Source organism: Chiloscyllium plagiosum, unplaced genomic scaffold (genome assembly GCF_037043375.1).
Source record: "Chiloscyllium plagiosum isolate Xiang-an unplaced genomic scaffold, Cpla_swu_hap1 HiC_scaffold_8, whole genome shotgun sequence".
NCBI classification, from domain to species: Eukaryota; Metazoa; Chordata; class Chondrichthyes; order Orectolobiformes; family Hemiscylliidae; genus Chiloscyllium; species Chiloscyllium plagiosum.
In genome coordinates, this window is record NW_028270146.1 from 51,830,679 (window position 1) to 51,846,764 (window position 16,086).

The 16,086-nt window shown below is 39.9% G+C and overlaps 1 protein-coding gene across 8 annotated transcripts in view; it reads left to right on the forward strand.

Annotated features, from left to right (window-relative positions):
* LOC122553571 (centrosomal protein of 170 kDa protein B-like) overlaps window positions 1-16,086 on the forward strand; it is a 106,444-nt gene that overhangs the window by 53,072 nt on the left and 37,286 nt on the right. For 5 of the 8 annotated variants that reach the window (XM_043697580.2, XM_043697585.2, XM_043697583.2 and 2 more), the window contains exons 10-13: window positions 2,452-2,646; window positions 5,291-5,411; window positions 5,516-7,396; window positions 13,658-13,874. In XM_043697580.2, the coding sequence (XP_043553515.2) occupies window positions 2,452-2,646; window positions 5,291-5,411; window positions 5,516-7,396; window positions 13,658-13,874 (2,414 nt within the window). The other 3 variants (XM_043697584.2, XM_087989838.1, XM_087989837.1) reach the window with 3 other exon arrangements.

Genomic DNA, 16,086 nt, shown 5'->3' on the forward strand with positions numbered 1-16,086 from the left:
AATCATCCGCCGACATTTCCGCCACCTCCAAACAGACCCCACCACCAGGGATATATTTCCCTCCCCACCCCTTTCCGCCTTCTGCAAAGACCGTTCCCTCCGTGACTACCTGGTCAGGTCCACACCCCCCTACAACCCACCCTCCCATCCTGGCACTTTCCCCTGCCACCGCAGGAACTGCAAAACCTGCGCCCACACCTCCTCCCTCACCTCTATCCAAGGCCCTAAAGGAGCTTTCCACATCCATCAATGTTTTACCTGCACATCCACCAATATCATTTATTGCATCCGTTGCTCCCGATGCAGTCTCCTCTATATTGGGGAGACTGGATGCCTCCTAGCAGAGCGCTTTAGGGAACATCTCCGGGACACCCGCACCAATCAACTTCTCCGCCCTGTGGCCCAACATTTCAACTCCCCCTCCCACTCTGCCAAGAACATGGAGGTCCTGGGCCTCCTTCACTGCCGCTCCCTCACCACCAGACACCTGGAGGAAGAACGCCTCATCTTGCACCTCGGAACACTTCAACTCCAGGGCATCAATGTGGACTTCAACGGTTTCCTCATTTCTCCTTCCCCCACTTCACCTTAGTTCCAAAAATCCAGCTCAGCACTGTCCCCATGACTTGTCCTACCTGCCTATCTTCTTTTCCACCTATCCACTCCACCCCTTCACCCTCCTCCCTGACCTATCACCTTCATCCCCTCCCCCACTCACCTATTGTACTCCATGCTACTTTCTCCCCACCCCCACCCAGCTCTAGCTTATCTCTCCACGCTTCAGGCTCTCTGCCTTTATTCCTGATGAAGGGCTTTTGCCCGAAACGTCGATTTTGCTGCTCCTCAGGTGCTGCCTGAACTGCTGTGCTCTTCCAGCACCAATAATCCAACAACTATCAACAAGGCAGCAATGTAAGGCGTGTCTTCATACAGCACAGCTAACCAATGCCTATCTGTCTGTCCTATTTGCTGGCTGAGGTTTGTTCTTGTTTTCTGCTGTGGAATGCATACCCATTGTTTTAATTAACTTCATACTATCCTTCCACACACAACATTGTTTGGAAAAGAAAGATAATTAATAAAACACACAGCAAATGCATCTACCAGGCAGTATTAGCAGATTGGTGATGTATAAACAAGCAAGAATAAGTGAAATGATTTCTATGTTCGGTCACATCTCGCTGCGTAGTAGTGAGAAAATACCTGTTTACATAAAGAGATTATGAAATTTCACATCTCTTCAACTTTATGTAAGACTCCAGCTTTAACATTTGTCATGTTTCCCCACCACAAAATTTAATTTCAATTTAATTTTACAGCTGAGTAGCACAATTAAATTAATCATTAAGAAAGCACAATTAACTATATAGCAGAGTTGAAAATTTATTCCATTTTTACAGTAACAGTAATCTAAACTTCTATGCACGGCTGTTTACATAACTGACATAATGATATTGTAGGTCACTTGAAACAAAGAGGCAGTAGCCTAGAGGTATTATTGTTGGATGGTTAATCCAGAGACCTACGTAACGTTCTGGGGTTCAGGGTTTGAATCCACCCACAACAGATTGTGGAATTTGAATTCAATACAAATCTGAAATTAATATTTAACTTAATCTGGAATTAACTAATGATGACCATGGATCCATTGTCAATTATTGGAAAATCCATCTGGTTTACTCGTGAACCTTGGGGTGGGCAACTGCCATGCATATCTGGTCTGGCCTACATATGGTTGCAGTGTAGTTGACTCTTAATTGCCTTCTGGGCAGTTAGGGATGAGCAATAAATGCTGTCTTAGCCAGTAACACACTGATCCTGTGAATGAATAAAAATGAAATTTTGCAAATAAATGCCTTACGTTGTTATGGGCTAGGTGATGCCATTGTTTTATGTTCTTAATGTTACTGTGCTGTAATTCTGCATTATGAAAACTGGGTAGTGAAGCCTGGGGCTACAATAACATTTTAAGCCAAAATTAGTATTGCAAAGTTTTCCATAACTAGAGGGATGGCAAATGCAATTCTGAGATTTTATGGATAGATTGATATTGGGTAGAAAGATGATGAAATAAAATCAGAAGATTATTGAAAATGTTACGATTTAAATCATTGATTTTGTCGATGTTTTGAGATACTTTAAATTTAGAGCAGATTCTGAAAAATATTGGCAGTGAGACTGGATGTGTATTTTGTAATCTTTTCAAATCCAAACAGTTGGGTCTGACCAGCAATATTTCAGTTTAAACATTGGGTATATTTTCATTACAAAGACTAGAAGTATGAATTCAGAATGTTGTACATACTTATTAAAGTGTATTATATTCCTAAAAGAATACAATACTCTATATATTCTTTCTGATCACTTTATCTCTCAGTCTACAGAGTTATCATTTTGCTTGCTTGAAATGCTCAGTGGCTTACTAAATCTTTCTTAAACATTTCTAACCAGGTATTTGGTGTTTTTGAATCGCCGGACTTTTCTCGTATTAGCACTGAAATTTATAGACCTGTAATAAATGATGAAAGCTATCCTGCTATAAAGAATGAACATATTGTGTGCAACCAGAATGCTAATACTTACCAGCAAGCTACTTCATTACAAGCATATCCTACAACCATTAGTGGCTCAGATACAGTGACACAGGTAACGGATAATAACATTACTAATAATTCATTTCTGGATATGTAGCCATTGACTACCATGACTACCATGTAACAATTGAATACGGAGACATCAAAGATTTCAGAGCTAATGCATCAATAATACTGTAAATATTTGATGTATAATACACTTGTCGTCATTACAGGAAAGCCAGACTATGTTGCCTTTATAACAAGGTGTTATGCCTGGCAACTGAGTTCTCGTGCATTTATTCCTTAATTACGATCATCAAAACAGATCAACAAGACATTATCAGATTAGTTGTTTTAGGATCCATTGCAAACTTGCCATTCATTTGCTTATAAAATAACAGCAGCCCACTGATGGAAACCTTTAATGTAGGAAAGCACGTGGAGACACTTCATAAAAAGTGCATTTATAAAGGAAATAAAAGCTCAAATGGTTTTTAAGGGCTTTTTTGGAGGAAGGCCAGCAATGTTTAGAGAGGGAATTCCAGAGCCTTGGGCCTACACAGCCTTTAGTAGTGGGAGAAAACTAAAGGAGAAATGCACAGGGACAGGGTATGTTTCTGGGAGAAAAGAAAATAATGTAGATAATTGAAGAGCAGTGATAAGTAAGCATGAGTTGCTATGGGATAATATATGGAAGCAGAGCTTAGGATGGTACAGTAATATAGAATCTATGTGGAGAGAGGTTGTCCATGACAGCATTGGAATAATCATATCTAGAGATGAACAGAGAGTGGATGAATGTTTCAGCAAGATACGGATTGAGGTAACACAGCCAGTAATGATCTAACAGAGGTGGAAGTAGGTGACATTTGCAATGGAGAAGACATGGAACCTCGTAACTGTCTAAAGACAATGCGATTGCAGGCAGTCATGTCCACAGGAGTAAATCTATTTCTGGGGTAAAATTGAAAGTAGTGGGGTAAATAGGGGTGTGGTCACTGGACAAATGCCTCAGAGAAACACGCTATTGCTGAGACATCGATTTGAATTCACCATGGCAGATGGTGAAATTTGAATTCACTCAGTATATCTGGAATTTTAAAAAAAATGGCTCAACTGCTGTCAATTGTCATCAAAAATAATCTCGTTCACTAATGTCGTAAAGAGGAGGAAATAATTTATGAGTCCTACCTGGTCTGGCCTCCCTATGTCTACAGTCATGCAGTTATGTGGTTAACTTTTAACTGTCCTCCTGAAGTAACTCAAGCAAGTCACTCAGTTTGAAGGGAGTTAGGGATAAGTAATGGTATCATTGCACACAATGCTCACATCCCATCAAAGAATGAAGAAAAAGAAAATGTTGGTGTAAAATTGAATTTACCCATGTTCTATTTCCATTTGGATGCATGCACACTACCTTGGGAGGTGCCAAATTCCCCTCCGTAGATCTGCTGTCACCTTCTCTTTGTGTGCAGCTCACTCCCTCATTTACCTGACCTCCTGCTTCCTCCCCATGTCCTTCCAGGCTAGCTTATTTCTCCCTCTCCTTGACATGCCTTGTTCATCTCTGCTCTACTCCCACTTCCTCTCCCCCTCAAACCTTTTCACAGCTCATTCACTTTGCTGTCCCCTTTCCTTCTCCTTGTCTGCCTTCTCACCATGCACCACCACCTCCAAGACAATCACTTTTCTTTGTCTTCTGGAGTTCAATTTCTTACATTTTAAATTTCTCTTATCTTCTAATTCTGTATTTCTGAGATTATTTTACATCTAATAGGTAGTCAGCGCTAAACCTCATCGTCATCATCTCATGTTTGACTTCCTTTAGCATATTGATGATTGGTTTCTGTCATATCCCTCCCTCAATCAGTGCTCATTACTTGAAATGTGATCTACCCACTCTCCTATGACCTGACCCTAAAGCACTGACTGTCATTTCTTGTAACTTATTGTTTCAGAGTGCAGACTCCTCATTCTTACAGGCACCTACTCACTCACTCACTCCAGTGTTTGTGCCTTTTCTGTACTCATGCCTAATGTCTCTTGTTCATGCCAATTAACCTGCAACAATTGCCTTTGCCACTCGATGACGTGGAAACGTGCCATTCATGCAAATCTTTGTCTAGTGCCTGTGTATCAGTTTGCAAAGTGCATAAAGTTGTATTTAAAAATGTTTGTGCAGTTTATAGCAGTTTTAAAATATATATATATATTTATATGTGCTATTTTTGAGAAAAAAATTCTTCACCTACAATATAGTTTTTGTACTTTTGCATGCTTCCTTATGACATCTGATTCATTTGTATTATAAATTGAAAGGTTTGTATAGTTGCATTTTATTAAATATTGGGCATAAGTACTAGCTAACTTCAAGTTTTAGTTTTCATGCATGGAGGACTATAATCAGAAACGTGTATCTCTGTGTGTGAGCGTGTGTGTTTCACACTTCTCTGAAGTCCCAATTGTTAATGCTAATTTCTATTTGCTTTGCACTGTTTAGTTTTCACGTTGTAGAATATGCTAACTTTCTAAGATATTGTCAAAATGAAGATTGCCATGAACTTTGGTGATACTTTTCTATTATTCCATTTCAAGAAATTCTTAATCCTGTATGAATGAGAATTTGATGTAATCACAAACCCCTTTTGTCATGCAAAGTTCTACATAGTAAACTTTAAATAAGTATATTATTTTCTCTTGATGCAAACATCCAGATGCGTCCAGTTGGTCCTATATCCCAAGGGACACAAAAGTGGGTCTCTAGATGGGCAAGTCTTGCTGATGGCTATAATGGTACTGCGCCAGTTAGCACATTGCATGACCTTCAACAAGGGAGTGAGTATTAAATTTGGTGCAAAAGTGTTGGTGATAAAAGTTGTCAAGTAAAATATTGCCTTGTTCTTCTGACAATCCACCATTTTTTGCTTTTCTCTTAACAGCTGGAGCTATCGTTGATATTGGAAATTTTGTTAAGAATATGGAAACTCTGGATTCAGATGCAGCATCAACAACAAGCCAGTCTTCGCGAAAACGTCGGACACTCCCACAATTGCCAGGAAGTGAAAAGCTGGATAGCTCAAGATCAAAAGATTTCCATCAGCAACGTGCTTTTTCCAGCAGCGAATCCACAAAGAAGTTGGACCTGGAACTGCACTCTCTTCCACAGAATCATGAAAAGTTGCATATACATGAAGAAAAAGACTTGGAGCCCGACAGCTTGAGTGATAAGTCTGATGATTCTTCACATGTTCAAAGAGGGAAGGGGAGAAAATGTAGAATCTCAAAGGTCACTAGAAGGTTACATCCAGGGCAGATGTGGGATGATCATGACAGATCTGAAGCTCGGCAATGGGTAACAGAGACAAATGCGCAAAGCGCCAACAAAGAGTTACCAGCCCTGAGCAGTGCTGTATGTGGCACAGAATATGATCTAAAATCTGCTTCCTACAGCACTACAAAAGAATTGGAAAGCTCCTCAGCACAATTGAGAGCTAAAGAAATGCCAGCAAAGTTTGAGCGAAAGCCAAAGGACCAGGAGTTTGGATCAAAATCAACAATTATTACATCATCTGCAAGATGGTCATCTGTCCCTGATACAGTCCAGCCTGCTTTGGGAAACAAAGATATAATCCACTCCATAAGTAAAGTGGGTCAAATAACTCATAGGAGCCCCTCCCAAGAAAGAAAGAAAACGTTTACAAAAGAGTCTCGATCGCCTGTTATCAGACGAGAGAGTTTTACTAAAGACAGGCCAAGTATTGATAACATGATCAATAAAATTCCTAATATTTCAAGCCAGCCACCCTTCAAAGATCATGCACACGGTTCCTACAATATAGATTACACTGAGGATACGCACCTCATTCTTAAAGACACTGAAGCTGCAGTGGCAGCCTTGGAGGCAAAACTTCAGTCTCAAGATCACCATTTTGGCCAACAAGAAAGTCACCCCTACGCCCAAGGGGAATCGCCCTCTGGGGAATCAGATAATGACACCACAAGCTCGGTAAGCTTGAAAAGTAAAAGTGCCACGAGTCCTGCACAGCGACAGAGCAGCAGTAATCGTGTACCCAAAGGGAAATCAGCTCCTCCAGTACAAGATCTCTCCCAGCCAGCCAATGCTCTGGAAAGGCTGACAGAGAAACGCAGAGCCCAGCTATCAGACGCGACCAGCAAACCGGATTACAGCAGGCGCTTCCAGCTGAAGCGCAGTACAGGTTCTCGTGGCTCCACAGACTTTACAGATGATGAAAGATCCTCCAGCCTTCCATATTTGCCAACTGCTGATGTAGGCTCTTCTGATCAGGAGCAATGTCAGACCAGTAAATCTCTGCTACGGAAAAAGTTTTCCAGTTCTGTGCGCACAAAAGAGGATTCAAGCAAAAGCACAAAATCTTCTGTTCAAACAACATTAACCCGTTCAAACAGCCTGTCAACACCCAGGCCCACCAGAGCATCTTTACTGCGCCGAGCCCGCCTGGGGGATGCGTCAGATAATGAAAGCGCTGATGTGGATAAAGCCTCGTTAGCTTCAGAAATATCCACCACGAGTTCAACTTCCTCAAAGCAGCCAGCAGATAAGAAGTTATCGCGGCTTGACCAGCTAGCTTTGCCGCGGAAGCGCGCAGGGTCTCTTACTGTAAATAGTGACACAGAAACCTCTGTGATGAGAAGCAATTTCAGTACCCGAAGTATTGATATGACTAATACTAGTCGAAAGTCATCTAGTATTGATGTGAAAGCGTCATCCAAGAAAAGTGCCGGAGGTTCAGTGAAGCAAACATCTCGAGTCCGTGCTAGTGCTGCAAAATCATCTTCCAGTGAGTATACATCACAAGGACATCTAATGCATCACTATTGAGACAAACTTTTTCAAAAGTGAACACACAATTGTTTCAATGCTTTGTAATGAAAATTTAGGATTTAAAAAATCCTAGTTTAACACAATTAATGTACAGGTTGGTGCATTGTCTGTGTCCATTGGTGGTAACTTCTCATTTGGATCTAAATCTATTACTTCTGTCTCCCCTTTTGTTTTTCCAGATCCCCTCATTCCTTTCATCTTCATTACAGGCCTTCCTGTCACCAGCCCGCTCTCCCATCATGATACCTTGTTACCTTAATTTATCATTTTTCCAGAAGATTTGAGAATCCTTTTGAGTAAACTTTGATTTCTTTCTGCCTTACAGTATTTTTCAAAGATATTGGCCACTGTAGCATTCTCCTCTCACATCGACACTTCACTCTTTCAAGATAATCTCAACAACCTCCCTTCTGCTGTGCTCACTGTCACACTGCTGACCCTTTGCATTTTGCTAGCTGTCAGCAATTGTCCTCTACCTTAGTATTTCCCTCAGGAATGTTCATTTTACTTTCATGAACACAGCAATTCAGATATGGATGCATACATTAACTCATGGAAGACATTTCCCCCTCAGTGTTTGGCTGTATTTTCTACCACGTGCCCTGACCAATTCATTCCAACACCAAATGATAGACAGATATTTAAATATGTCATTTGTGACTAAATGGCAACACTGTCTTCTCTGAGTCAGAAAGTTGAAATCCAGTCTCACTTGAAATGTTAGCATGAAGTCTAAACGGACGCTCTGATGAAATACTGAATGAGCTCTGTTTTGTCCTATCTTTTAGATGAAACATTAAACCTGGGGTCTGTTTCTCCCGAAAGGGAGAAAATATCCCTTTGTTATATTTCAAAGAAAAGCAGAGAAATTGTCTAAATATTCTCCTAGTATTTATCTCATGGTTGACATCATTAAATGGGTTCCACCTTTTCATCTGTCTATCAAAATTCTTCTCATCTGCTGTACTCTGAAGTTTTCTCCTTGTCAGATCAGTTAACAAGACAAATGTGAAATGTAAAAATAAAACTGGAATTTTTTTGGGTGTAAAAGGGTTAGAATCATGCCAATGTGAAGCTGATGCAAGATGAGAATCAAGTTATTCTGAAGAATGTCCAGCCCTCTAAAATCTATAGTGACATTTCCATTGTGCACCAATCTACCATACAGTGCTCCAAGGCATGAGGGCTAGTATAGGATGGTAGCTTAATAATCAAGATCATTTATTTGCAGCAATGTCCAGTAATTATAGAAAACAATGTAAAAGATATTCTGAGGCATCTGCAACTCTAAGAATTGTCATTCAGCAGATTATTTTTCAATCCTCCTATTGAGTATCTGGATAAGGCTAGTGGAGCCTTGCACTACAAACCAACTGGGGTCTCCAGCATCTTTGCAATTTACTGCCTGCTGCAAAATACCCCGTTGGTAGGCTTACTTATTCCAGAAATAAAGGGTTTTATGAGCCATCTGGTATGTGGTGTGGAAATGTGTTTCCATCCCAGTGCCATGAAAAATATGTGAAGGAATGGGAGGAATTAGCTCAAGACAACAAGGAACAAAAAAAACAACAGTGGTTTCAATGAGTAAACATTGGAATATCAACCAAAGGCCCTTGGCACCTTTTGATCTTAACCAGCAGCCTCAAAGCGACCCTAATTATCAAAGATGACTTCAAATTTCTTCATAAAACAGAAATCTTTAACCCTCCCTCCCCCAGCTTTGGTTTCTATGCTCAAAACTAAATCTGTAATTGTTTGGTGAAACCATATTTGCTTTTCATAACAATTCCCGTCTTTACTACTACTACCACCATCACTTTTTGTTGTTATATTGACCCTTTGTTAGTTAACTTGCTTGCTGAAATCCTAATTCAGTACTTCCAATGATTCATGCTCATATGAGGTTTAGTAATAGATAGGTATGTCAGTTTCACTGAACCTTAGAGCTCTGAGGGGATTCTCGTTTGAGACTTGCTTTCAGTAGCCATTCTCCTGAAGTGGTGCAAGGTCCTCTATCAATATCTGAAATTTTCTGATGCCTGTGTCAGATGGTGCCTTTGAAAAATAGGCTGAATGCTTTCTCTGAAATGTCTGACCATTCTTTGGAATATGCTGATGCTGATGATATCATTACAAACAAATTATGTTCTCACTCAGTTTAGAAGTTATGAGGAAGTCTAGTATTCGGGGGAGTTCTTGATTCGGCATCTCTATTTACACTGACTCTCTTTGAGATATACCTTTTCATGTATTGTTTGGGTGTTCATGGGCTGATAGAGATGATAGCAACTGTCATTTAACTTCCAGAACCCTTAGTGACCATCCCGTAGAGTTCCCTGTTTTTAGTGCCCATAAGGAAGAAAATGTTACCCGCAATGTCTTCACATTGCTCTCGTTGCCGTCATTCCTGGTTTCTTATCAATTGCAGGAAAATTCGGCAAAAGGCCAAAAGTATTAGATAAATAAAACCAAAGTGTGGGAGAAATTCAATAGGTACTGGTGGTTTTTGTTGAAGAGAGAAAAATAGTTAATGTTTTCAGTTTAACAACACTTCTTTGGAACTGATTTTTGTTTTAGATTTCCAGCATCCGTGATATTTTGCTTTTAAGAGCGTATTATTTATTCTACTTTTATGAATGCTACACTAAATCTTAACAATGCACTTCTAAGAGGCTCTATCCAGTGCCTCAGTAGAATGCATTTACATAGTGGTTCGCCTACCAAGGTGCTGTTGGGAATGTTATCATATATCATAACCATCTCTTTACAGGGTGGGAGATGAATGAGTATTGTCAATTCCAGAATATCGTTGGAACAGACTTTTGGAAAGGTTGTTTTAATATGTAGAATGGTGTGTGGAGTAGATGATTGTGAAGAATTAAATAACTAATATTCAACATATATTTGTTATTAGATATTCTTGTCTTACCTTGTAATCAATGCCATAAAACTTTATAAATAGGCACAGTAATTGACTCCATCTTTTCATCATCTGTAAAACAAAATTGTTGCAAACCAAAAAGATGAATGTTAGCAGTTGTCTTGTTAAAGACTTAGATTTTATTTCACTCCCTTCTAATCTTATTGAGATTTAATCAAACTTGTGATGTCTGGTACACTAACAAAATCAAATTTGGGTGTGACCAAGTATGTTTACTATTAACTTTTATTTTGGTGGGGAGTTCCTGGAATTCTCTTACTAAGGAAACTGTGGGGTGTTTAATGAGCTTGATTGAAATGTTATGTTTTGCTTTCTCTGATACCTCCTCTGGCTATTTTATAATCAGGTTACTACAAACTGGAGATTAAGTGGAGATTGGTCTTGTGCTTCAAAAACAATGCCCTCTTGTTATCTGGGACTAAATGCAGCTTTACTTCTTCACAGGTTTAAAATGTTGGTCAAATGTCTCATTTGTCTGCGGACAAGTGGGAGGGGGAAAGAAGTTGTATCCCTATGAGCAACTTTACAAAGCACTGTTACTAACTAACCCCATGGCTATGAAACTCTCAGTTGTTTCAAAGCATTTTTTTTTTAAATAATAGAAGTCAAGATTCATGCAAATGCAATTTATTTCTTCCTCATTCAATTTTAAAGGGGATGGAAGACGAGAGAGATAATTACAAATATTTGTGTACGTATCTTTGAAAACAAGCTAATGAAACATTAAAAAATCAGGTAGGATTCTGGTCTCTTTAGACAGAGGTGAAATGTATGAAATACAGGAACTGATGCTGAACCTGTATGAAACAGAAGTTCAGTGCCAGCTGGATTATTGTACTCAACTAGATATGACATTTTAGGAATGATATGAAAGTTTTAGAGAGGGTACAGAGAAAATCTGACGGAAAGAGGATTACAGTTCAAGAGCTTTATTAGAGAAGCTGTATTATTTTCCTTAAAGTTGATAAAGGCAAAAGAACAAATTTTAAAGAGCACATATTTCAGGTGATTGGTCAAAAGAACCAGACGTAATAAAACGTCATGTTTTGCTTTCCTCAACTAGTGGTTTGGATTTGAAATGCACTACTGGATAGGTTGCTGAATGCAAATTCAGTCTTAACTTTCAAAGGGAATTGGGAAAAATACTTAAAAGTGAAACATTACAAGGATATCAGGGAAGAATAGACAATTGAGGCAAAACTGAAATTGCTGTTTGAAAGAGCTAGTGCAGGAAGAAAGGAACAAATCACTCAAGGCTGTTCCACCATTCAGTGAGACCATAGCTGATCTGTGGCCTAATTCCACATACCTGCCTTTGGCTCATACCTCTTGATATCTCCAGATATGTTTTTGTTAAGCAATCTCAGATTTAACATTAACATCTGATTTTATATCGATTGCTATTTTGTGGAAGAGTTAAAAACATTTACCACACTTCGTGTGTGGAAGTGCTTCCTAACATCTCTCCTGAACAGTCTGGCCCCAATTCTCCGGCTATGCCAGCAGGTTCTAGAATCCCTAACCAATGGAAATAGTTTAACTTCATCTAGCCTGTTTTTTTCCTGTTAATATCTTCAGGATTTCAATCAGATCATCCTTAACCCTCTAAACTTTAGAAAAAACACAAAGTTGATGGATTAAATGACCACTTATGTTGTGCTATTTCATGATGCTGTGAATGACATTGTGTTCTGTGACTTGCATGGCATCTGGCTCGGAGCAATGAAGTGCTGAGTTATTGTCAGAACGTAGCAAATGAACTAGGGCATCCAATCCTTCGAGCCTGCTTTGCCAATCAATTTGATCATGGTTGGTAATCCTAGCTCCAGCCACTTCCTTAGCTCTGTGAGAGTTAATAACCATTGCAAACAAAAATTTAACTAAGATTTAAAATTATTAATTGAGCTAGCTTCTATCACATCCTGAGGGAGAAAGTTCTACAGTGTGGTCTTACTTTGTATGAAGAAGTGTTTCATAACTCCTGTCCAGAATGGCATTGATCTAACTTTAAGGCTTTGGTCTTTATTATAGAGCTTCACCACCCCCCACCACTCCCCACCACCACAACAACCACTCCTACCCATCTCAGCAGAAACTGCCATCCATTAATTTCAGATTCAGAAAAATAAAACTTCAATCAAATAATTCTTGGCTACAAAATATAAGCCTAGCTGACCTAATATGCTCATTATCCCACCTTTGGAACCTTGGTAATGTACTGGTGAAGCTGTGTGTACACTTTCCAAATCAACATAGGTACATCCTTTCTAAGGTGTTCTTCCCAGAACTGTACGCATAATTTAGTTGTGGTGTAGCCAGGGCTGCTGTATAATCTAATGTTCTAGTTGTAAATGCTAAAATTTCATTAGTCTTTTTGATTATTTTTGTACATGATTGCTACCTCTTTGTGATTTGTACACAAGAATTTATAAATCTCTTGGAAATCATAGAATCCCTACAGTGTGGAACCAACAAGTCCACACATCCTCTGAAGAATAACCTACCTACCCAGACCCATCCCCTTACCCTATTACTCTACATTTACCCCTGACTAATGCATCTAACATACACATCCCTGAGCACTATGAGCAATTTAGCATGGCCAATTCACTTAAACTGCACGTCTATGGACTGTGGGAGAAAACTAGAACACCTGATGGAAACCAACACTGACACTGGGAGAATGTGCAAACTCCACACAGATGGTCGCCAAGGCTGGAATCGAACCCGGGTCCCTGGCGCTGAGGCAGCAGTGCTAGTCACTGAGCCACCATGCTGCCCTAAGATATAAGGGAGTCTTGGTTTATTGGGAGCAGATAAGAAAGTGCAGTTAAGCTCTCAATCAGATCATCCATGATCTTTCTTTGTGGTGAAGCAGTCAAGAGACATTTTATTACTTACTCCTGCTCCTATTCTTTGGACTAAAGTTGTTCCTAACCTTCAAACATGTAGGAGAAAGTAGCTGGACCTATCTTTATCAAATCTAGCAAAGTGTTGTTTCTCAGCCCAGGAACTTGGGCTTATTGCACAGGTTAAGTCCTATCACATGTTTTCAATGAGGAAATTAATTTGTAAACTATTCAGAAAAAAAAAATCATTATTTTATTTAAATTCAGAGCTCACCTCTGTTATGTATGCACTGACCTCTGCTCCAGGATTTTGAACAGTCTCCCTTTGTAGGAATCATGTGCTTTGTCTTAAACCTTGGGTTGTTCTGCCTATTGCTGTTATTCTAGTATTATCTTTCCCTTTATTTGAAACTAATTCTTTTACAAGACTCAAGATGGAGACAACAAACTTCAGATTACACTTCTACTTCAGAGGAGGAGTATAATTCAAATCACACCTCTCCTAAACACAACCGCTTACATGCTTCAACAGCCACACACAGCAGTAGAGGCCAGTCTTCCAGTTCAGGAAGAACAAGACAAAACCTGGATGATGAAGAAGATCCGTATGAAAACTGGACTACACACAGTGCCGAAATTGCAAGGTATTGTAGAACTGTACTTGGGACTGCAAGCATGTGAATACAGAACAAATGATTGAATGAATTATTGTCATGTGTATTTTACTGTGAAATGCAACAAAATACAATGAAAAGCTTAAATTTGTCACCATAATCTGGCACCATTTTGATAGTTTAAGAATAAGGGAACTTTTTCACGCAGAGAGTGGTGCGTGTATGGAATGAGCTGCCAGAGGAAGTGGTGGAGGCTGGTATAATTACAGCATTTAAAAGGCATCTGGGTAGGTACATGAATGGGAAGGGTTTAGAGGGATATGGGCCAAGTGCTGGCAAATGGGGCTAGATTAGGTTAGAATATCTGGCATGGGCGAGTTGGACCGAAGAGTCTGTTTCGATGCTGTATGACGCTATAACATGACTCGCTGAAATAAGTTTTTTGAGGAAATGCCAAGCTCATGATATGTTACACTGACCTCTGCTGGAGAATGCCACAGCAGCAAGGCAGACATCAAGAGCCTGACCTTGTAATTTTCAATAAAAATAGGAGCACACATAGGATACAAGTGTTCTATGCTGACTGCTATATGTTCAAATAGCTCTTAGCTTTTTCTTCCCTGTGAATTAATTAAGTTAGAGAACTTCTATTTAAATAAATATACTCAATATAATTTTTCAAACAAAAGTTAATAGCTAGGATAGAGACCTTTCAGTGCAAGACCTCTAGGCTGGTTTCAGTTACGGAAGAAAACCTGGAACAGGCTTATTATAAGTGCTTGTAATGGTTGTGAGTTTGAATGTGGCTGAACATCACTTTGTCTGTACTACTCAACAGGGTGGCATGGTGGCTCAACAGTGTCTCACCCGGGACCCGGGTTCAATTCCACCCTCGGTCTGGAGTTTATGTTCTCCCCATATCTGCATGGATTTCTACCTGGTGCTCTGATTTCCTTCCACAGCCAAACATGTGCATGCTAGGTGGGTTGGCTGTGCTAGATTGCCCATGGTGTCCAGGGATGTGTCAGTTAGGTGGATTAGCCATGGTATCCTATGTGAATAGTGTGGGAGCTAGGTCTGGGTGGAACCCTCTTCAGAGGGTCAGAGCAGACTTGATGGGCTACATGACCTCTTTCTGTACTATAGGGATTCTATGATTCTGAGAATAGTTCTTGGGGATCTCATAGTTTGGGATAATCATTTGGAGGTGTGACCCCTGCTGTTTCATTGCTAACACTCAGAACAAGAAGTTCTTAGACTCAGTGAATTAAGGTTCTTATTTTATGTAAAGGGAGTACTGGAACAAAAATAATTTTAGTTTTGTTATGATTCTCATTAATCCACAGAGTTCAGGATAGATGAGGAAAGCTGTCCACACATACCATCTCTAGTTTTGTCACTACTACCTTAACTATGGAATAAATCACTGCTGGTTTCTCTCTAATGGTGTGTTCTCCCACAGATGAAACTTGCCATATAAATAGCTGCAGAACACTTGAACACAATTCAACCAATAGTAGAGGAATAAGCCAATGCTATTTTATGGGCCTGTAGATTGAAAGAAGCAAAAATGGCCCTTAGTAGAGTGATATGCTGCTCTTGTCGGATGTGGGAGTTTGGGGAGAGTTTACGGGTTACTGAGGATTACATCTGCAATAAATGCTGTTGTTTGCGAATCCTATTAGATCGAATGGATCAGTTGGAGAGGCAGTTAGAGGCAATGAGGAATTTACAAGAGCAAGGGGATGTGATGGATGGCAGTTATAGGAAAAGGGTAAGGTCTCAGATACAGTCACATAGAAGGTTAACTCCAGGAAAGGTAAGAGAGGGTGGCAGCGAATGCAGGAGTCTTCTGTGGCTATTGCCATTTCAAACAAGTATGCTGGTTTGAAAAATGTACATGGCAATGGATTCTAAGGGGAATGTAGCACGATCGGCCAAGGTTCTGGTATTGAGACTGGCTGTAATGTACGTCGGGTTCCATGCAATCGATTGTGTTAGGGGACTGTCTAGTCTGAGGTACTGACAGCAGCGAAAAATCATAATGGTGTGTTGCTTCCATAGTGCCAGGATCAAGGATGTCTCAGAGAGAGTGCAGAATGTTCTCACAGGGGAGAGAGGCCAGCAAGAGGTTGTTGTACACATTGGAACCAACGACATTGAATAGGAAAAGGTTGAGATTCTGAAGGTTTAGGCAGGAATTTAAAAAGGAGGTCCTTTTTAATTGGAAGGGGACTAATAT